At 47.2% G+C, this 21,700-nt stretch overlaps 1 protein-coding gene across 1 annotated transcript in view; it reads left to right on the forward strand.

The window, feature by feature from the left end:
- The window catches only part of LOC311329767 (NLR family member X1-like), a gene marked incomplete at both ends in the record, with an annotated part of 37,693 nt that extends 16,875 nt beyond the window's left edge, over positions 1–20,818 (forward strand). The window contains 9 exons of the mRNA XM_084461681.1: positions 70–277; positions 13,534–13,693; positions 13,918–14,528; positions 15,413–16,593; positions 16,733–17,029; positions 18,553–18,639; positions 19,179–19,430; positions 20,032–20,242; positions 20,669–20,818. Coding sequence (XP_084317807.1) covers positions 70–277; positions 13,534–13,693; positions 13,918–14,528; positions 15,413–16,593; positions 16,733–17,029; positions 18,553–18,639; positions 19,179–19,430; positions 20,032–20,242; positions 20,669–20,818 — 3,157 coding nt within the window. The remainder of the gene's footprint in view (positions 1–69; positions 278–13,533; positions 13,694–13,917; positions 14,529–15,412; positions 16,594–16,732; positions 17,030–18,552; positions 18,640–19,178; positions 19,431–20,031; positions 20,243–20,668) is intronic.
- Positions 20,819–21,700: the final 882 nt, after the last annotated feature.

The following is a 21,700-nucleotide window of genomic DNA, read 5'->3' on the forward strand; positions in this document are numbered from 1 at the left end:
AGTCCTAGAACCCTCCGCTCTGGGTTCTAGAGGCCCGGTGTAATGGCCTGTATTCCATCTACCCCTCAGGTATGGCTTTGAGGGCGTGATCCTGTCCATATATGGTATGAACCGCTCGGAGCTGGAGTGTCCGGTGAAGGTGTGTAAGTTCCAGCAGCCCGAGGAGGTTCTGCAGCTGCTCGACGTGGAGGACGCTAAGCTCTACATGGACTTCATCGTGCTGGGCATCTTCTTCCTCCTCCTCAGACTGGCTACCTACCTGATACTGCGCTACAAGGTCAAGTCTGAGCGGTAGGCCTCGGCCTCTGCCCTTCCTCCCTGCCTGGCCTGGTCTGGCCTGGTCTGGCTCGGTGTTGTCTGGTCTGGTCTCGTCTGTGCACTGCAACTATTTGTACATCTCCTGGCATTTACTTCCTGTCCCTCCCAAGACCAACTTCCTGTATCTAGAGGATCCACTGCCTGGTTTTATATGTCAGAACCAAACATCGCTGCTCAAACAAACAAACAAACTGGACCTGAAGTCTGACTGATCCTCACACAGAGGGGTGGTGCTGCTCAGTCATGGAGGGGGCAGACGAGGCACCTCATCACACGCACACACACACACACACACACACACACACCTTTTATACCTCAGCTACAGTGACTGGACTCCACTAATGGGCACATATCAGACTTCAGGCGCTGAGGAGGGCACCACATACAGACTGGTCCGAGGACCCCAGCTGCAGACGCGACCAAAAACAGAGGATGTTTACCAGTTGCTAGTAACCAAGCCGAGCCCCAGGACCATCTGCTGTTACACTAGTGAGCATATGTGTCTGTTCTAAAGACTGAGAATGAATGACTGCTCTAGTGATAGTAACCATGCCATGATTATCAAGGCCTTTCCTCACTGTCTGTCTGGTCCATAGGAGTTTGGGTCACAGGCAGACTTCACTCAGCAAAACATGATAGCAAGCTTTATTTTATGTTAATGACAATCAATTATGTTTTATATTTGTCTGAAATGTAGACTTGTCCTCAATGTTGATTAATACTTTAGCAATATGTATTTTTTCTACTTCTATAATCAATTACTATCAGGCCTATCGAGTTAATATTTACTTAGTTGAAATTGTTGTTTTTTAATCCCATCCATTTTTATACTATGTTTACATTCCTATGTGTACTGTATGTGTGTATGCAGCATTGTTGAGTTTAGTTTCAAAGATGAGACAATAGAAATGTATTATCTTCAAGCACCATAGTTCTGTTGTCCCTATCACTGGCACATTGCAGCCTGTTATCCACACTAGCACACTGGAGCCTGCTGTCCACACTAGCACCCTTTAGCCTGCTGTCCATACTAGTACACTGTAGCCTATACCGGCTCACTACAGCCTGCTGTCCATTCTGGCACACTGGAGTCTGCTGTCAATACTATCACACTGTAGCCCATACTGGCACACTACAACCTGCTGTCCATACTGCAGCCTATACTATCCATACTGGCATACTTCAGTGTATACTGCTCATACTGCAGCCTATACTTCAGTCTATATTTCCCATACTGACTCACTGCAGCCTGCTGTCTACGGGTATCTGCTGGTCTGCCTCTCGAAGACCAAACATACAGACTTTACTGCCTCCTGCATTAATCTAACAATGTCAGTTTGACCTGGATGTAACGCTTTGATGGTTTGAGCATCATGTTATGTGGTGGTTAGATGGGTAACAGGCCATGGTTCAGGCAGGCGGCTCCTGACTCTAGAGCAGGACACATTCTGCTTTAGGAAGACAATCAAGGAGAAACCTGACAATGACTGAGAGGATGTTATCACCTCATGTAGGCGTCTTTAATGTGACAGTCCTGACCAGTCCGGAACTCCAGGCCTCATTCACTGGCCTGTAGTCTTCATCAATGTCTCTGTTCAACCTTGATTTGTGACAAACCGGTTCATTCCTCATCCAGTCAAACTCCGTACTGTACAGGCACATGTCTGCTATTTCAAATAAAGACTTCTGACTTATCTTAAGAAAAATACTTCATTTGTTGCAGAAATCCTGTGCACGCTAGTGTAGTAGTGGTGTGTGTGTAACTAGCAGCATATCCTGAATATAATCATGTAAACCACATGTCTCACTTCCGTTCTAATGCAGGAAGTAGACGTTTCAGTCTGGCCAGTTTTTGCACATGCCAATTTAATTACAAGCCAGTAAACAGTAAACATGTTGTCCCCCACCTGTGATGCATGTTCCTTTGTGGTAATGAAGGAGTCGGAAATGCTATTTTCTTCATGATTCAAAATGTGTGCAGATTCAAAATCCATTCAAACGTGTGCAGTACAGGCTGTTATGACAGTTTATCTTAGCCAAAATGGTCGCAGAGAACGCAGTATGCCAACCTACTGTGCAGTAGGCCATGTCAAGCCAAAATGTGTTCGACGGCCAAAATGTGTCCAGTGTGATGTAATGGTCTGTCGATATGACTGGGTAAAAAAAAATTCTGCTAGTTAGCTAGCAAGCTATCTTGTAATTGATGTCAAACATATCCAATATTGGACGTTTGTTAGACTAGCTAGTTAATGTAGTTTGAATAGAACTATGTACAAAACAGCTGTAGAGATCGTGGGTTCCCCAAACGTTGGGAGCTAGCTAGCTGGCTAACGTTCGTGGACAAGACTGGTAGCTAATGTTCGTGGACAGGATTTTTCTATTCTATAGACACATTTTTTATTCAAAAGAATTAGAAACGTTGATATTATATGTTTACAGGCTAGCTAACGAGCTAGGAACAAAAAAAGTCACAATATGTTATTAGATAATCGGACTTCTTACCCCAGACACATTTTGGCCTGACAGCCACTCTAATCACACAGAAGCTGTGTTCCAAACCGTTCCCTATTCCCTATATCAGGGGTGGCCAACCCGCGGCTCACGAGCCGCATGCGGCTCTTTGCCCGTCAATGTGCGGCTCCTCCATCCATCCCCCCAAAAAAGTTGGCTTGCGGCTCTTCCATCCTTTCATTAAAAAATAAATTCATTCATTCCATAAGAACGTTTCTCTCTCTCTAGTTTCGATGTGCATTTCTTCCCGCCCATTTTAGTTTATTGCAGATTTGTCATAAAATCATGATTCGTTTCGCTAGTGAGGAAGTCGCGTGAGAACCACTTCAAACTAATCATATAGGTAGCAAATCACCTTGGTAACAAAATTATTAGGTGCTTTTACATGGACAGTTTGAATCGGTTTCAAATAGGTTTGGAAGACCAAACCGATTGAAAATATGTCATATAAACACCTCAATCCGACTGTTTTGTGCCCCAACCCGATTGAAATTCCAATCGCTTTCAAGGAGGTAGTTTCAACCTTTTCGAAACCGTTTGGTCCGTCATGTATACTACCTTGAAACGGATTGATGCTGCGTTCTGCGTTCATTTTGCGCATGTTCAAGACTTGACTAATCAAGGCATGCTCGACAGTTCCGTAGTCAGCTGTTTGTAACCATCGTAACGCAATCACTCACGGCTGCGTGCGCGTTCGAAACATTTTTTCCGTCGTCGCATGTAAACATCCAACCAGTTTACTTTGTATCCCATGTATACGCTCAAGCTGAAATCAGCTTGAAATCAACCAGATTAAAAAATATTTGTCATGTAAACGCACCTATTGTAAACAAAATAATTTGCTTTGCGTGGGTCATTCTCTTTTACGACAAAAGCTAACGTAGCCTAGGCTACTGTACACAACCAAAGAATGGCTGGAAAGAAATGCGCAGCTAAAAGAAAATATGAAGACGAACACAGGACATTTTTTACCCGAGTGGGGAGAGTAATTTTTTCTTCATAGAACGTAATGGTAAGCCATTCTGTCTGATATGCCAGACATCATTGGGACATTTCAAAGCCTCAAATCTCGAGCCCGGTCCAGCCCAACCCAACCCAGCCCAGTCCAGTCCAGTCCAGTCCAGTCCAGTCCAGTCCAGTCCAGTCCAGCCTAACCCAGTCCAGCCCAGCCTAACCCAGCCCAGTCCAGCCCAGCCCAACCCAGCCCAGTCCAGCCTAACCCAGTCCAGCCCAGCCTAACCCAGCCCAGTCCAGCCCAGCCCAACCCAGCCCAGTTCAGCCTAACCCAGCCCAGTCCAGCCTAACCCAGTCCAGCCCAGCCTAACCCAGCCCAGTCCAGCCTAACCCAGCCCAGTCAAAAATATATTATGTCAGAAAATATCTTGTTGTATGTATTAATTTTAAATAAATTAACTTTAAATGTATATTTAATGGACACTAATGTTTTTCTTCTTATTTTAGACTGGGGTGCCTTGGGATTTTAAGTACTTATGAAGGGTGCGGTGACTGAAAAAAAGGTTGAGAAACGCTGGTATATATGGTGTGGCTCTGGGTGGTACCACAGTAATTTTTGTGGCTCTTAGTCTCTGACTGGTTGGCCACCCCTGCCCTATATAGTGCACTTTATAGTGTGTCCGCCTTTTTTTTCTAGTGTTCGAATTCTCAACGGTTAATTTCATTCTCTATAGTCCACTACAAAATACCCACAATTCATGTTGATTTCTAGTGAACAGAGGATGTACCATGGATGTATTAATAGAACTGGATACAGTCACTCCATTCACTGACCGCTATCAACAATGAAGCCCTATTGAACCGCGCCATCTTGGCAAATTTGTAGTCATTTGACTATTTCCGGTGACTTTTGTACTTGCGCAGTTGTGCTTTTCTGGTCTTCCGGTGACTTTTGTACTTGCGCAGTTGAGCTTTTCTGTCCGACGCGCGTCCACGAAAAAGTTCACGTTTATGTGAAATGTAGACGCACGTTCCCGGCTCTCTCGGCTCTCCCCGCTTTGATTTAGCAATGAAAACCGGCTTGCATATTAACCTGTTTTTGTCAAATATATCCATTGGAGAAATTATTTTTTCATCCAGGCATCTTAGTTTTAACAGGTTAAATATAACTGAACATGTTTTGTTTGCTAGTAGATGGTATTCATTCCGTTCGCGATAACGTTATTGCAGCCAGGCTAAATTCCTCCAGGGAGCCAGTGACCGGTGAGCTTCACTCCCCGCCAGCAGGAGCTTTGGCCGCTGCTACCGCATCTCGGATAACCCGCTGAGTTCGTGGCTGCTATTTCACATTCGCCCTTGATCAATCCCAATACCGATCCATGGTAATAATGAATCAATCGTTCAGATCAGATCGGCAGTGCTGCATGCATGCTACAACATCATTGTTAGCTTTATTAACATAACCATAGCCTACATTTATCTCTCTAACGTTAGGCTATCCATCTTACACCAGTCGGCCATTCGATAGCTAGAAGCGGTCAACGCCATCGTTGACTGAAAACACCCAAACATGTCATTTATCCACTTTGGGAAATGACCTTTTTTTAAGAAACATCTTGCGGTCCCTTGAAGCAACAATCCAGAGTGGGTGAAGTTGCTTTGGCCTACACCTCCTCTGGATTGCAATTTCAACTGACAAAGCATTATTTTTTAATAAGAACAGCTCAAATAAATCAGTGTGTTATTTTTATGTGATGATGAACATACTGCTGTTGCTCTTTTTTTTGTTAGTTTAGTATACATAGGCTAAGTACATTTTTGTACCAAGACATATTTGTTGCCATCACATTGTTCATTTATTTCACTGTTCTTCCTCATCCCTTTCCCACCCCCTCCTCCTCTCCCTCTTCTCATCCTCCCCAGCCAAACCACTCAGTGGGTCTGTTCTGTGCACTCATTTTACATATTGTGGATGTAGCTGTCCCAGTGTATGACACACATGTGCTCCATGGCCATGCGTCCCACATTATTGTTTTTTTTTGTATTATATTTTTATTATCATCTGTTTTATTATTATAAATAAATACTTTAAAACTACCACTGAAGCTGTCTGTGCAAATTACAGTGTGCCTCCTCTTATCCTCACAGCTCAAGCCATTTTTTGGAGACCAGTTCACACCTCAACCAGACCTGCTGCTGTTTTGGACCTGCTTTAAGCCCTTTTTTTGTGGTGTCTGTTTTCTGTGTGCACTGTCAAGTAAGCCAACCCACCTTCAATGCAGTGTAGCCTCCACACTTGAATGGTTACAGCAGTCTTGTCGTCTACAAGCAACAGTCTCTGGCTTTGCATGGCAATTTATGTAGTATCATCCGAGTTCTACAAATGCTGTACTTTTTTTGTACTGTAAGTAACCCCTCAATTATTCAATTTTAATGGGGAGCAGTGACCATAGCCTACTTGCCAACCCTCCTGACTTCCGCGGGAGATTCATACATTTTAACTAGGTTGTGTAGTAGATAGGCTACAATAAATTAGGACACATGCACATTTACTGAACAGGACAGACAAAAGTCGGACATTAAAAACAATTGCTCCATACACACACACATACAGACACATATATATATATATAATGTTTCACATTTAGTTTTAATGCTTTTAATGTCTAATTTGTAATGCTTTTAATGCCCCCCCCCCCCCCCCGCAATTTGGTTTGGAAATGCTCCCTATTTCTGAGGTCCCAAGGTTGGTGAGTATGGCAAGCTATAAGCTATTAATACATACATGATGGCAAGCCAGCAACGCAGACACAAGTTCAAGTACCACAAATCCAAATACCACAGGTCTCTCTCTCCCTCTCTCTTTCTCCCTAGGCTACCAGAGCCCATTTAGTAAGCCTAGGGTACAACAAAGCCTCAAAAACAGATACCCTATACATTTTGACACTTTTATTAAACTATTACAACAAACAAAAAAGAAAATATCAGAGGTTTCTGTCAGTCTCCTCCTATTGGCCAGTCTGCACCTCCTCAGTCCCCTCCATGCTGCCCCAGTTTACCTGGAGGACTGGCCCTAATGAATTCCTCGCAGAAGGCAGAACATTGCTGCTCCTAGGAACGTAACTCCCACAGCAAGGAATATTTTAGTTGAGGTCTTAGCTGAGAAGTCCCAGAACCCGCCGGTCTTCTTCTGTGCACCGCTGTCCAAAGCGCTGACCCTTGTTGGTGTTTCGATCATGGGGATGACCAGGGCTACTCTCGTCTTCTGGTGGGCGTTGGTGTTCTTTGTCGCAAAGGTCTTAGCTAACAGGTCCCAGACCCAGAACATGCTGGTCTCCATCTGCTGGGCGTCGGGCGTCTCTGTCCCCGTTTGAAGACCAGCGAAGTGGCCGTCGTCATGGTCCAGTAAGTGGCAGTCGTGGGTGATGAAGACGCGGTCCGTTCTAGTGGGCGGAGAGGCAGCCCACTGGTCAGGCACAGTGAGAGACATCAGGGTGTCTCTGAAGGCCTTGATGTCCGAAGGATCGATCTTGGCCGCAGCCACCAAGAGAGCAACTCCAATGAGAAGCTTTAAATGCCGAAAAGCCATCAGGAAAGTCTGAAATGTTCACAGGAAATTAATGGTGAATGCACTCCAGGAGGAGACGGAATGTGTGATGGATCTTTACTTATTTGCTGTCTTTTATATGGCTATGATTGTTCTATGATGTCATAGATGAAAGCTGTGGAATCATCATTGAATGATCATCAGCATTAATTGTGCGTGTGTTCTAATAATACATCCATGGCTATGAAGCACAGCTTAAGCAGCTGCATTGGTTTCAACGGTGACGTGTCTCCTGAGGCGTGACTTGACCAATCAGGGGCCTCATTTATCATTGAGGTACGCCTTTTTTTACACGGTCTTTTCCGAGATTTCTGGCGTACGCACTCTTCCGCCCCAACAACGCGATCCATCAACCAAAAAGGGCGTATATTTAGTCGCCCTTTTACCAAGCCCCCAGGATTCGAAATCTAAAGTGAAGGCCTATTGAACCGCGCCATCTTGGCTAGATTTGTAGTCTTTTGGCTATTTCCGGTGACTTTTGTACTTGCGCAGTTGTGCTTTCCTGGTCTTCCGGTGACTTTTGTACTTGCACAGTTGAGCTTTTCTGTCCGACGCGCGTCCACGAAAAAGTTCACCTTTATGTGAAATGTAGACGCACGTTCCCGGCTCTCTCGGCTCTCCCCGCTTTGATTTAGCAATGAAAACCGGCTTGCATATTAACCTGTTTTTGTCAAATATATCCATTGGAGAAATTATTTTTTCATCCAGGCATCTTAGTTTTAACAGGTTAAATATAACTGAACATGTTTTGTTTGCTAGTAGATGGTATTCATTCCGTTCGCGATAACGTTATTGCAGCCAGGCTAAATTCCTCCAGGGAGCCAGTGACCGGCGAGTTGAAGAGCTTCACTCCCCGCCAGCAGGAGCTTTGGCCGCTGCTACCGCATCTCGGATAACCCGCTGAGTTCGTGGCTGCTATTTCACATTCACTCTTGATCAATCGAATCTTATCTCCGTATAAATACACATTAAGCCTATATCGCCTTATTCACCACAAAATATGTTTCAATCTGAGGTTATTTTCATATAGATTTTGCCTAATTTTTGATAATTTACTGCCATGCAGGCCGTCTGCGCTGTCCCCAGCACCACCTTAACAGAGGAAGTTTGAAATGTCTAAATATTCCCAAGCATGTATTTCCATTCGTAAATCACATTAGCTGACCTGCCCGGACAACTGCATCTCATCCGATAAACATAGCCTATGAACAATACATCCATGATGGCAAGCCAGAAACGCAGACACAAGTTCAAGTACCACAAATAAAGGTAGCCTATTAATTCTAACATCAACGGGGTCCCGGCTAAGTCTTTTAATACCATCCATCGTCATCCGCTTATCCGGGGTCGGGTCGCGGAGGCAGCAGTTCCAGCAGGGAGCCCCAGACATCCCTTTCCCTAGCAGCATCAACCAGCTCTGCCTGGGGAATCTTTAGCCGTTCATAGGCCAGTGCGGATGTTTAATCAAATGTGTTAATGAAAATGACCACAAAAAAGGAGAGTAGTCAAAGCACACCGCTCAAAAAGGGCTTAATACATACAACAAACTGATCAGGCTAATCATTTTTTAATGAAAATGACCACAAGACAACCTCTTGTGCATAGTTGAAATGGTAGTGGGATACGGTGATAAACTGGAGTGATCATTTGACAGCAATTATTAGCCTTTTCCAGGAATGGACAGAAATGGGATATTTTTAGAATAACAGTAATTTATTCACATACAATGGAAAGGAGTTGATGTGTAGCATGAAGATGAAACGATACACTGAGTTTGGGTGTTTTCAGTCAACGTTGGCGTTGACCGCTTCTAGCTATCGAATGGCCGACTGGTGTATGGATAGCCTAACGTTAGAGAGATAAATGTAGGCTATGGTTATGTTAATAAAGCTAACAATGATGTTGTAACATGCATGCAGCACTGCCGATCTGAACGATTGATTCATTATTACCATGGATCGGTATTGGGATTGATCAAGGGCGAATGTGAAATAGCAGCCACGAACTCAGCGGGTTATCCGAGATGCGGTAGCAGCGGCCAAAGCTCCTGCTGGCGGGGAGTGAAGCTCTTCAACTCGCCGGTCACTGGCTCCCTGGAGGAATTTAGCCTGGCTGCAATAACGTTATCGCGAACGGAATGAATACCATCTACTAGCAAACAAAACATGTTCAGTTATATTTAACCTGTTAAAACTAAGATGCCTGGATGAAAAAATAATTTCTCCAATGGATATATTTGATAAAAACAGTTTAATATGCAAGCCGGTTTTCATTGCTAAATCAAAGCGGGGAGAGCCGAGAACGTGCGTCTACATTTCACATAAAGGTGAACTTTTTCGTGGACGCGCGTCGGACAGAAAAGCTCAACTGCGCAAGTACAAAAGTCACCGGAAATAGCCAAATGACTACAAATCTAGACAAGATGGCGCGGTTCAATAGGCCTTCACTTTAGATTTTGAATCCTGGGGGCCTGTTGCTGCCGGACGAAAAATGCGGCCGCCATCTTGGTCCGGTACGGAGCTCCGCGAGTAAACTAGTGAAGGGTCGGTCGCGAACGATACGGCTCTATGTGCCAGCTCTTTTAAGTGAAAGATGATAAATACATAGTTGTTAGCTGATAGATACAACTAAAACTGTTGGATGCTGCTGTTTTGCACTTTGTAATTTTTTATATATTTAGTTATTTGACTGTTATGGATAGTTCAAAGACAAAAATATTTGTTTCTACTTATCTTCTAGAGTTATCTCTTGATGCCGGGTTACTTTTACTGACTGAAACTGCTGAGGAGAGCGGTTTTCACGTGACAGCGGTACCGGACCAATATGGCGGCCGTATTTTGCGCCGCTCAATCCATTACGAGTCATCTCGTGTTCATATCTATGGTAGAGCCCCTCTTGGTCTGACTTGTGGAGTTTTACGAGATTCTGATGTGCCATTTCAAAATAAAAACCTTCTTAAGTATCAAAAACTGCTTAAATCAGGATTAAAATAAAACTACCCATAATGCCACAGATTCTATGCTACATTGTGGTAGGACACTCCGTCTCTGAATCGTGGAGTTTCACGAGATTCTGATGTACCATTTCAAAATAAAAGCCTTCTAAATTCTCAAAAACTGCTTAAATCAGGATTAAATCAGGATTAAAAGAAAACTACCCATAATGCCATGCCACGGGTTCTATACTACACAGTGGTATTACACCCCGTCCCAGTCTGATGCCACGTTCCAGATAGGATTTTGAGCCCTTAAGTTACGACTTCCAGTCACGACTCACGACTTCATAGCGTTCCAGGCAAACTGTCTGAATGTGTGGCATTCTGGATGAATGTAAACAAGCCGATATGGTAAAAGCTTGAGATTTGGCACATTGTCAGAGCTGACAAGCTAAACATTGTATGCCTAATTTCGCTGTGCTAAGAAATTGTACGTTACATTTTATTTATTGACATCATCGACTTTTCGCCGTTTGCATGGTCACGTTCAGGTTTACCTTAATGTTAGCTAGCTAGCACTAGCTATCTCTTGCCAAATATTTGGGCATCATTACATACACATAGCAGGTTGTAGTGCATAATCGTTTGTATTTTTTGGATTACAATGTACAAATTTACTTTACGTTGCCCTAAAGTTATCTTTTTCGCCATACCCATAGGGGATGCCATCTTGCTTAGAGGGCTGTGTGACGTCAGAGAGCGCAACTGGGAGTACATCGATCTGTACGAGTTCACGGGTGGGAAGTTACGGGTTTGACTGCCATTCCAGAGCATTTTCACGTGTAGGAGGTCGGAAAAACACGAGTTACGGGTTGCCTGGAACGCGCCATGACTCGTGGAGTTTCACGAGATTCTGATGTGCCATTTCAAAATAAAAGCCTTCTAAAATTGCTTAAATCAGGATTAAGTCTGGATTAAAAGAAAACTACCCATAATGCCATGGGTTCTATACTACACAGTGGTAATAGACCACCTCCCAATCTGACTCGTGGAGTTATGCACATAAATGGAACATCAGAATCTTATTATCTTATTATATATCTTATAATCTTATTATCTTATTTCTATGGCACACATTTATGTGCTATAGATCCACTATCGTGCAGTAACGCTATACGGACAGCAGAGGAAGGCATATAGCCTACCAAATTACTTTATTTTTTTTATTATTGTCAGGAAGTTAAAATCGCTTGAGGTTCTTTTTATATTAATGACCAAGCAAAAAATATGATGGGCCTAATATGCCGATAAATCTAAACTAGGAAAAGCCCACTCGACATACACATTCAATAGGCTCTTTGCACAAGCTCAACTACTTCCCGGAATTCTACAGGCATCCTTATTTCCTGTCCTATTGAATGGAAGTGATTAATCAGGTGTGCACCTGATCACACCTGATTAATCACTTCCATCCAATGGTGTAAGACAGGAAATAAATCTGCCTTTAGAATTTCAGGAAAGAGCCTATAACTGTGCTGACGACATCGCTGTGCACGTTTTGTGTGTCTAAATGCCGCTGCATTGACGGCGTATAACGGCAGAAAGCGGACGCATACCGATGGATGTAGCCTACCACCCGGCGAGGAGTATGTAGAGAAGGCTGGTACTGACAGTACGACTACTAGCCTACTGAATGACTTCTGAAGCTTCTCATGCCTCGATTCAACGTAAACTTGACTTCTTGCGCATACGTGTTTGTTATAATTGAGATACTGTACGTTAGGCCAACTGCGCGAAAGTTAAACCAGCCGGACTGTTTCGGTCGAGTGATGGTATTTGATTCTAGAATTGCCAATATATCCCGACATTCAGTACAGACTACTGACATCAGGATACAGTGGACATTGTCTAAATATAGGATGTAGGCTATATGCTATCATGCGTGTGACATAAAGGTTGTGGGACGCTTCTTTGGCGTAGTTAGTATGTTCGATCGCACGCGCGCAACACCGTTCGATGAAAGCAACGATTTGACAGATGGCAGCTGCTAGCACACCATGTACATGTCAGCAGTTAGCACTAGGCTAAGTGAAGCAGCCAGGCATATAACGGTGATCGCCTTTGCGAAATTAACCTATGGCATGGTGGAAAATGTTGCCGATGGTCTTAAGACTGGCAAGTCCTCTCTATGATTGCGCATTAACTTTGAACGCTTTGTCCGTGCTTCACAGTGCCGGCGTGATTGCGTGACTTCCGAGGCAGTCTGTACATTGATACACTGTCATTATGTTCTAAAAGTGTTCCTGTGAATAATAGACGGGGGATAGGTGGGTTCGTGAGAGGGGGAGGGCTGTGTGCAGTTAGACATTTTGCTTCTGGGTCGCCTGCAAGGGCAGTAGGCTATGGAGAGCGGCTGGAGAGGACACTTGTGTAGCCTACATTTACCTTGGTATGGACTCATGCAGAGAGGAGAGAGAGAGAGAGAGAGGTGCGCAAGATAACTTGTGTGTCTGTGAACTTGTTTTGGGGATTTTAAGGCATTTTTGTGTCTGTGAACTTGTTTTGGGGATTTTAAGGCATTTTTGTATTTGAGTAAACTTAAATGTTTAGAAATCTACTGAGTTAGAACTTGCTGTTCTCCCTCCTGCTGTCTGGATGGAGAAACACTTCCTGGTTTTGAAGGTCATAGATGGGGAACAGTAGCAGCCCTGGGTTCAGTAGCCTACCTAACTATCATGTTTCATTCTCAGGTGGCTGTCGTTACTAGGTGTGGCTAAAGGGTAAACGTAGACGAGCCTGCAGAGGACCTGACCCATATCAACAACACTTCCATGTGCCTGCAGGATATGAAGGAGGCTAGCCAAGCTAAGCTGTTTACAGAGATAACTGGACGTGGTGAATCAGATGTGTGAAGGTAGGTGTCTCTATCCTTTTCTATGCTCCTTTTGTTGATGATACAGTAGAATAGAAGAATACAATGTTAAATTGCCATACTGTAAATAACCAGTGCAGTTACATTGGAATTATTGTCATTGCTTGTCCTTACAGTAACCTATCAGCACTAATCAGTTCCCCATTCCAGTCCTATGTACTGTTTGTAGCCATGGTTCTATAGCTGGAACTTTAGTTTGATTATAAGGAAGTGGAAAACAGGTTCTCACCATTATAAGCTCCCTGTCTAACCCCTGATCTCTGTCTGTCCCGGTAGTGTGGTAGACCCCCACCCCCGCCAGCCAGGACTATGGGGCTGTGTGTGAGGGGTTTGGGGGTGCTGAGGGCCAAGTGGCGAGTCTGGGAAGGAGCTCTTCGAGCCCCACCCTGTAGGCCCACCATCTCCAGGTGCCTCTGCTCCAGCACCTCTGAAACAGGTGAACTGAGCTGGATTTGGTTAAACCATCCTTTTAAAAGAGTAGTTAGCCTGCTAAGATGACATGCAGTACCATCTCATCGTCTCTCTTTTCATGTCAGGGCAACATTAAACATTGAAAGCTACTGGCTTTGGCTTTTGTACTTCAGTAGGCCTTGTGCCCAATACCATCTCAAGAGTGTTGTGTTCTTTCTCCATTCCATATATCAGCTCCTCTTCTCTCAGATCCCATAGAGATCCATAAGAAGAAGCTGGTCCTCTGGTTCAGCCACCTTCCTCAGGAGGAGAAGCAGTTTGGAGGGTACTTCTCCCCAGAGACCATGCACGTGGACCCCCTGATCCTGGACCGGCTCCCAGAGCAGCCCCTCAGCATGTCCCTGCAGGCCGCCGGGCCCCCCAGCCCCCCCGTCACAGTGGAGCAGCTGTTCGAGAGCCGGGGCCCGGCGGGAGAGAGGGGCCTCAACGTGTTGCTCTACGGGGCGGTGGGCACCGGGAAGAGCACGGTGGTCCGCAAGCTGGTTCTGGACTGGTGCGCCGGCACTGCCCTGACCCAGTTCCGGCTCCTGTTGCCGTTCTCGTGCGAGGACCTGTCCCAACTCGGCCGGGTCAGTTCGCTGAGGGACCTGGTCGGCAGGAAGTACCTGCATCTCCGGCGCACGCCGCTGCTGAGCGGCGAGGGCGAGCAGGCCCGGGACGTCCTCTTCCTGTTCAACGGCGTGGAGAAGATGAAGCTGGACTTCCGGATCAGCTCCACGGAGCTGTGCAGCGACCCCAACGAGGCGCTGACGTCCGCAGCCGTGCTGGTGAACCTGCTTCGCAAGTACCTGCTGCCCGAGGTGAGGCGTCCCCTGTCTCAGTTCATGCAGTGTCACAAAAGGGCTTTACAAAGAAATCCAACACCAGCCGACGCCCAATCTAAACTGCCGAAGGACAGAGAGAGAGGGTTGCTGTGATGCATTCAGATCGTATATCTGTGGGGGAGAGGTTCTGTGGTGATGTTTCAGAATCAGAATCCGTTTATTCCCATGCAGTTTTACAACGTACTAGGAATTTGCTTTTGCCGAGGTGCATAACATTTGACAACATTGGACAGGGTGCAGGACGAGACAGGACAGTGCAAAGACGGGACAGTGCAAAGGGCGAGTTAGGGCTGCACAATTATGATAAAACATAATAATTGCGATTATTTGCTTCAAAATGGTAATTGCGATTAATAATTGCGATTAATATTTAATATGTAATATTAATATATAATACCAAAATGCTCCCAAATCACGGACGTTGATCCCTTTCTTGTTACTAACTCACTGACCTCGTTTTCGCTCATTTTTTCACTACTCACGGCTGCGGGTAGGCTACTCTTGTCTTGTGAAACTTGTCTTGACCTACTGCTATCTGTCTTCTCAGTGAAATTGCTGCGCACAGCGCACTCAGCAGGAACGCATGTGATTGGTCAGACAGAATAAGCGCCTGTGATTCGTCTGTGTAGTCCTAGCACACTCAATTCAAAGCAAAATTATTAATCACATTAATTGCGGCCTTTTGCAATTAGTTAATTGCGGAGGTCATAATCGCGATTTCGATTAATTCACGATTAATTGTGCAGCCCTAGGGCGAGTACAAAAAAGCTAGTGCAAAAAAAATAGGGATGTTAATCGACTATCGATTAATTGCCGATAAGAATTTACTCTTAAAAATTCTCTGTTCTCCGTCTTTCCAGGCCAGTGTCCTGGTCACCACCCGGCTGTCAGCGCTGGACCGCATCCCGAAGAAGTACGTGAGCCGCTACGCCCAGATCTGCGGCTTCAAGGACCCGGAGCGACAGCGCGCCTACTTCACCAGCCGGCTGCTGCAGCAGAGCAGGGGGGCGGAGCCGGGCCAGGCGAGGAGGAGGAGCGACCGGGATGCCCAGGCCCTCGTCCAGCTCCTCTACCTCAACCTGCAGAGAGAGAGCCAGCTGGCCACCGCCTGCTTCCTGCCCTCGTACTGCTGGCTCACCTGCGCCACCCTCCACTTCCTGCACTTCACGGACGCCCGCGCGCCCATCCGCACGCTCACCGGCATCTACACCAGCTTCCTGCGGCTGAATTTCGGAGGGGAGGTGCTGGACACGGGCAGCGGGGGGGGCGTTCCCTCCTCCCCCTCCCCCCAGGAGCACCAGAACTCGCTGATGATGTACGTGGTGCGCACCGTGGGCAAGCTGGCGTTCGACGGCATCTCCAAGAAGCGCACCTCCTTCTCGGAGGAGGAGCTGGAGCAGTGGGTGGGCGGGAAGACCAAGACGGACGAGGAGCTGCGGCAGCTGGCCGTGTTCCGCACCGACGTCCTGGACTTCTTCCTGGTTCCCCGCGTGGAGGGGCACTGCCCCGGGGCGGAGGAGGGGCCGGGGGCGGAGCGGCGGTACGTGTTCGCGGTCCCCGCCATGCAGGAGTACCTGGCGGCTCTGTACGTGGTCCTGGGCGAGAACAAGACGGCGCTGGAGAAGATGACCAAGCAGGTGTCGGTGGCCATCGGCCAGGCCGGGGAGGATGTCAACGCGCTGTTCAACATCCTGTCCAAGTTCATCCCGCTGCGCATCTTCGCCATCTTCAACCTGCTCAAGCTGTTCCCCCGGCTGTTCGAGCGCGCCACCAGCCTCAGCAAGGGTCACATCGCGCGGACCCTGGCGGCCGAGATGTTCCGCACGGAGGACAGCTTCAACGAGGACGTGCTGGACCAAGTGGAGCAAAGCCTGCTGGGAGTCCACGGCCCTCAGCCGCGCCTGCGCGAGGACCGCCACGCCTTCGAGCTCTACCCCATCTTCATGGGCGGGCTGCTGCATTATGGGAACCGCGTGCTGCTTCAACAGCTGGGCTGCAGCATCAAGAGCACTACCGTGTCCCAGATCACAGGCACCCTCAAGTTAGTTATAGTTTATAACTTGAGATTTACTGTATGTCTGTGTGACTGCTTTATGATGCAGACCGGAGTTTCACCGATTTTCATATTGTGGACAATAGGCAATGCAATGTGTAATCTAATCTAATCTTATGTAATCCAGGAAGTACTTGATTCGGGAGATCTCAAAGCCGCAGCCCCCGGAGGAGTTGATGGACCTGCTGGTTCTGCTCTACGAGTTCCAGAACCCCAGGCTCACCTCCGAGGTCCTCTCCTCCATCCGGGCCATCCGGCTGACCGACGTGCGCCTGACGCCCCTCAAGTGCTTCGTGCTGAGCTCCGTGCTGGCCTGCACCCCGCCCGGCTTCCTCCTGGACGACCTGGACCTGTCCTCCTGTCACCTGACCCACGACCTGCTGGACATGCTGTGGCCCGCCTTCCGGCACACTCTCCAGCTAAAGTGAGACACGCAAACACACACACATTCACACGCCCCACCAGAACTGAAACACACACACGCTCAGCACAGCGTATGAGTTAATGATTACAGTAAAGCTTAAAGGGGTACATCAAAAAGAAGTTTGGGAAGGAGCGCTTCCTGGACTCGAAAACATCTGTCAAGAGGTGCTCTTTGGTTAGGGAAACATGTACAGATATCAAAAAGGCCTCCAAGGCACTCTTAAAAATATAAAGTACCTCTATTGAGGCGGTATGGTCATGATGGACCTAAACAAAACTCTGACAAACAAATTTGGCTCAAATGTGTTTGTCTCCTTGATGAAGGCTTGTTGGTGAAACGCGTCAGTTTTGTTTAGGTCCATCATGACCATACTGCCTCAATAGAGGTATTTTATATTTTGTAGAGAGTGCCTTTTTTGATGAAGTTTAAAGGGGTGTTTGAAAATGAAGGATTTCATGAAAATATCCTCCAACTCAGGAGATTGACCACATGACCACACCACACCAGCATTTCCATCTCATGATGAACATCATCACTTCACATATTACACATCCCCTCCTTAAATGGTCTCTTCGTCTGGTCACCCCCTCTGTGAGCCACCCCTCCCTGCCCCCCTCACTGAGCCACCCCTCCCTGAGCCACCCCTCCCTGCCCCCCTCTGTGAGCCACCCCTCCCTGCCCCCCTCTGTGAGCCACCCCTCCCTGCCCCCCTCTGTGAGCCACCCCTCCCTGCCCCCCTCACTGAGCCCCCCCTCAATGAGCCACCCCTCCCTGCCCCCCTGACTGAGCCACCCCTCCCTGCCCCCCTCACTGAGCCAACCCTCCCTGCCCCCCTCACTGAGCCACCCCTCCCTGCCCCCCTCACTGAGCCAAAGTCATCATCTCCAGAACACGCATTATCTGACACAGCTTAACCCTCCACATCAAATACCTCATGACACTGTGAGGTGTTCAAACATACAGCATGGTCAGCCATCTTGGCTGGAGTTGCTGCTAATGAATGTTTGCGAGCGTGTGAGAGCGCATGCTAAAATTAATTAACAGCTGGAAGACGTCAGGTCCTAACCTAGTCCATCTGGTACAGTAACTTCCATCCTTCCAGGTAAGTTTGTCAAAAAGTTAAACACCTATGTATTTTGGCTAACCTTACTGTATGTAATACATGTAATACATGTTCTGCTGATGGTATTTCAGGTTTGTGATGTGACTCCTGCTGACACAGCAGAGTGGGAGGACAGAGCAGTATTAATGTGTAACCTCTGAGTCTCTGATCGCTACCATAAAGACTGTTACCCATCAGATCATTACGTACAGTAGACCTGCGCCTCCAGCATGTTGTAAAAATATGGTGGAATGACCTTGGTGACTATGATATGGAGTCTAATCTGCATTCTGTCTCTGGATGTTGTCAATTGTGTTTTTATTGACTGTATTTAGGAGTCCTCAATGCTCGCCCGACTCACGCATGGGTGTGTGTGTGTGTGTGTGTGATTAGCTGTATTTGCCTCTCTTTCTGTCCTCAGTCTGCAGTTTAACAGCCTGGGTCCTGAGTCCTGTGTGTTCCTGCGAGATCTACTACTAGACGCGTCTAGCTCTGTCAGATCTCTACAGTAAGACTGGTCTGCTCCGTCTGACCGGCAGGGCCTTGGCTGGGGCAGCCAGCTCTACCGCTGAGGGGCAGCTGAGAGAAGCTGCTCCTCTGTAGATGTAGGCCATCCTATGTACGGTAGATGTAGGTGCTCTTCTCCTGTAAAGGCGTCTACACAGTGATGTGGTGCAGGTGTAGAAGATAGAAACCACCAGAGATGTATGTATTGACAGTACCTTTGCTCACTTTAATGCTTTTGCTCAGCTGAGTGAAACCGCACTTATCTGTGATAACCGGCTAAGACAATACATTAATATGAAGTACTAATGCCGAATTAACTATGGTGCTAATTAAGAAAACATCGCAATTATAGCCCGAATGGACATTGTAACACTCTCTCACACTCTCTCCTTAGAGAGCTCACTAGTAAAATGCAACCAACCGTCCTAGGCGATATTGGAACGGGTTTAGTTGGGTCAGCGGGTGAGACTAGGAGACTAGGCCTGGTCTCCTCCCCTCCCTGGTCTGGACAGTGACCCCGTGTCCTGCGCTCCCCTCCAGGCTGTGTGACAACCCGCTGCTGGAATCCGGGGCGTCCTGCCTGCTGGAGGCGCTGCCGGCCAACCAGGGCCTGCGGAAGCTGTCCCTGATGCACACGGGTCTGGGGGACCGGGGGGCGGGCGAGCTGGCCGAGAGGCTGCACCAGCACGCCGGCCTGGAGGAGCTCAACGTGGCCTACAACAACATAGGAGACAACGCCGCCCTCGGCCTGGTGGACGCCTGCCGAGAGCACCCCAGCATACACACCGTACAGTAAGGAACCACACACCCCAGCATACACACCGTACAGTAAGGAACCACACACCCCAGCATACACACCGTACAGTAAGGAACCACACACCGTACAGTAAGGAACCACACACCCCAGCCTACACACCGTACAGTAAGGAACCACACACCGTACAGTAAGGAACCACACCCCAGCATACACACCGTACAGTAAGGAACTACACACCGTACAGTAAGGAACCACACACCCCAGCATACAGTACACACCGTACAGTAAGGAACCACACACCGTACAGTAAGGAACCCCACACCCCAGCAGTAAGGAACCACACACCCCAGCGTACACACCGTACAGTAAGGAACCACACACAGTACAGTAAGGAACCACACACCCCAGCATACACACCGTACAGTAAGGAACCACAAACCACACACCCCAGCATACACACCGTACAGTAAGGAACCACAAACCCCAGCATACACACCGTATAGTAAGGAACCACACACTGTACAGTAAGGAACCACACACAGCATACAGTACACACTGACTGTACAGTAAGGAACCACACATCCCATCGCGCGCGCGTGTGTGTGTCCAGTAATGAGTCCCCCCCTCCCTCCCCAGCCTGTACCTGAACCCCCTGAGTGAGGTGGGTAAACGGTCCCTGTGCGTCCGCGGGGTCCCGGGGCAGCCGGGGGGGAGCGGCCGGCGGGTCAGGGTCCTGGCCTTGGTGACGGAGGGGGCCGACCTGTCGGAGGACTGGCACCCCATCCTGCGCATCATCCGGGAGAACGCGTCGTCGTGGGAACGGCAGCGTGTACGGGAGCAGCTGCAGGTTATTATGGGTTTTTTCTTAACGCTCTTGACATCGCCCGTGATGGTACCATTGGTAATGACAACTGGCCCTCCGGGTGATGTTGCTACGGTAGCATTGCTAACCTGATAGCACCACTAACCCGAACAGTTGTGCATTCTGATAGGTGTGCTCCATGTTGACTGCTCATGTTTCTTGTCTTGTTTTTATTCTGGGATCTTATGCCTTTGTACTTGATTTTATGTTGTTGTATCATGTTCCTATTTTGTATGTGTTTTTATTGTAATCAGGGTGGCATTGAAAAAGAGAGCTTGCTCTCATTTGTCTTCCCTGAATAAATAAAGGTTTAAATTCAATTGTGAATGCTGAGTGAGACCGTAATGCTGAGTGAGACCGTGTGCTGAGTGAGACCGTAATGCTGAGTGAGACCGTGTGCCGTCTGTCCAGGTGTTCCTGAGGGATCTGGAGGGGGGCAGGAGGCAGCAGAGCAGCTTCCTGAAGAGACTGCACTTCCGCAGGGTGGAGAGCGGAGTCAAGCAGACCCTCCAGCTGCTGGAGAGAGACCTGCCGCCCAGCACCCAGGGCAGCGCCAAGTAGCAGCGCCACCTAGTGGAGGGGGAGGAGACTAGACAAAAGAGTGACAGTCACCACGAGCTGTTGTGTGCGTCTGTGTGTTAAATGGTTTATGAAATACAGGGAGTAAAAGAAATGCAAGGAATAAATGGAGTTGGAGAGAGTATAGAATGTTTAGTGAATGATTGTTACTGTAGGTCAAACCTTCCAAGTCTTCCAGTATTCTTGACTATGCTGTGCTGGTTATAGGCCTGTCTGTCTTGTGTAAAACACTGGATGAGTGAGTGAACCTGCTTCTCCAGGCCACAGTCTACCCTGTTCTCATCTGCCCATTGTGCCTTCTGCTCCCCCTGTATGACTGGTGGACTAGGATCACTAGAAGTTCATGTGCCTTCCTCCACTCTGCTCCTCTCTAGATGTGTGTGCGTGTGTGCGTGCGTGCATGGCAGTTTGATATTGTGTGCATACAGCAGAGTGTTAGTATTGACAGCATGTTGCTTGATTCATTCATTTATTGATACTTGACAATACAGCAGTGTTGCACAAAAGGAACTTGCAACAGTTATTGAGAAATGAAGTAGTTTTGTCAGCAGACTCCATTCTATGGTCATATATTATGTACTGTATAATAATTGACTGATTAAACTGCCTCATAATGTTGCTCAGACTAAAGTAGTTCATAAACTGTAAAGAATAAAAATGTGGTTTAAAAAAAAAAGTGGTAAAATGTCTGGCAGCAAAAGTTGCCAAACACTGTCAAATTACAGTAAATTAAATGAAGTTTAAATTAAATTACAGTAATTAAAATTAAGCGGAAAAACAATTCACGGAAAATGTAATATCCCCCCCCCCCCCATAGAAACTATGTAAATTACTTAATTACTTTAGTACCACTTGATTCTTGGC

This window comes from Borostomias antarcticus (assembly GCF_949987555.1).
Source record: "Borostomias antarcticus genome assembly, chromosome: 1".
Taxonomy (NCBI): Eukaryota; Metazoa; Chordata; class Actinopteri; order Stomiiformes; family Stomiidae; genus Borostomias; species Borostomias antarcticus.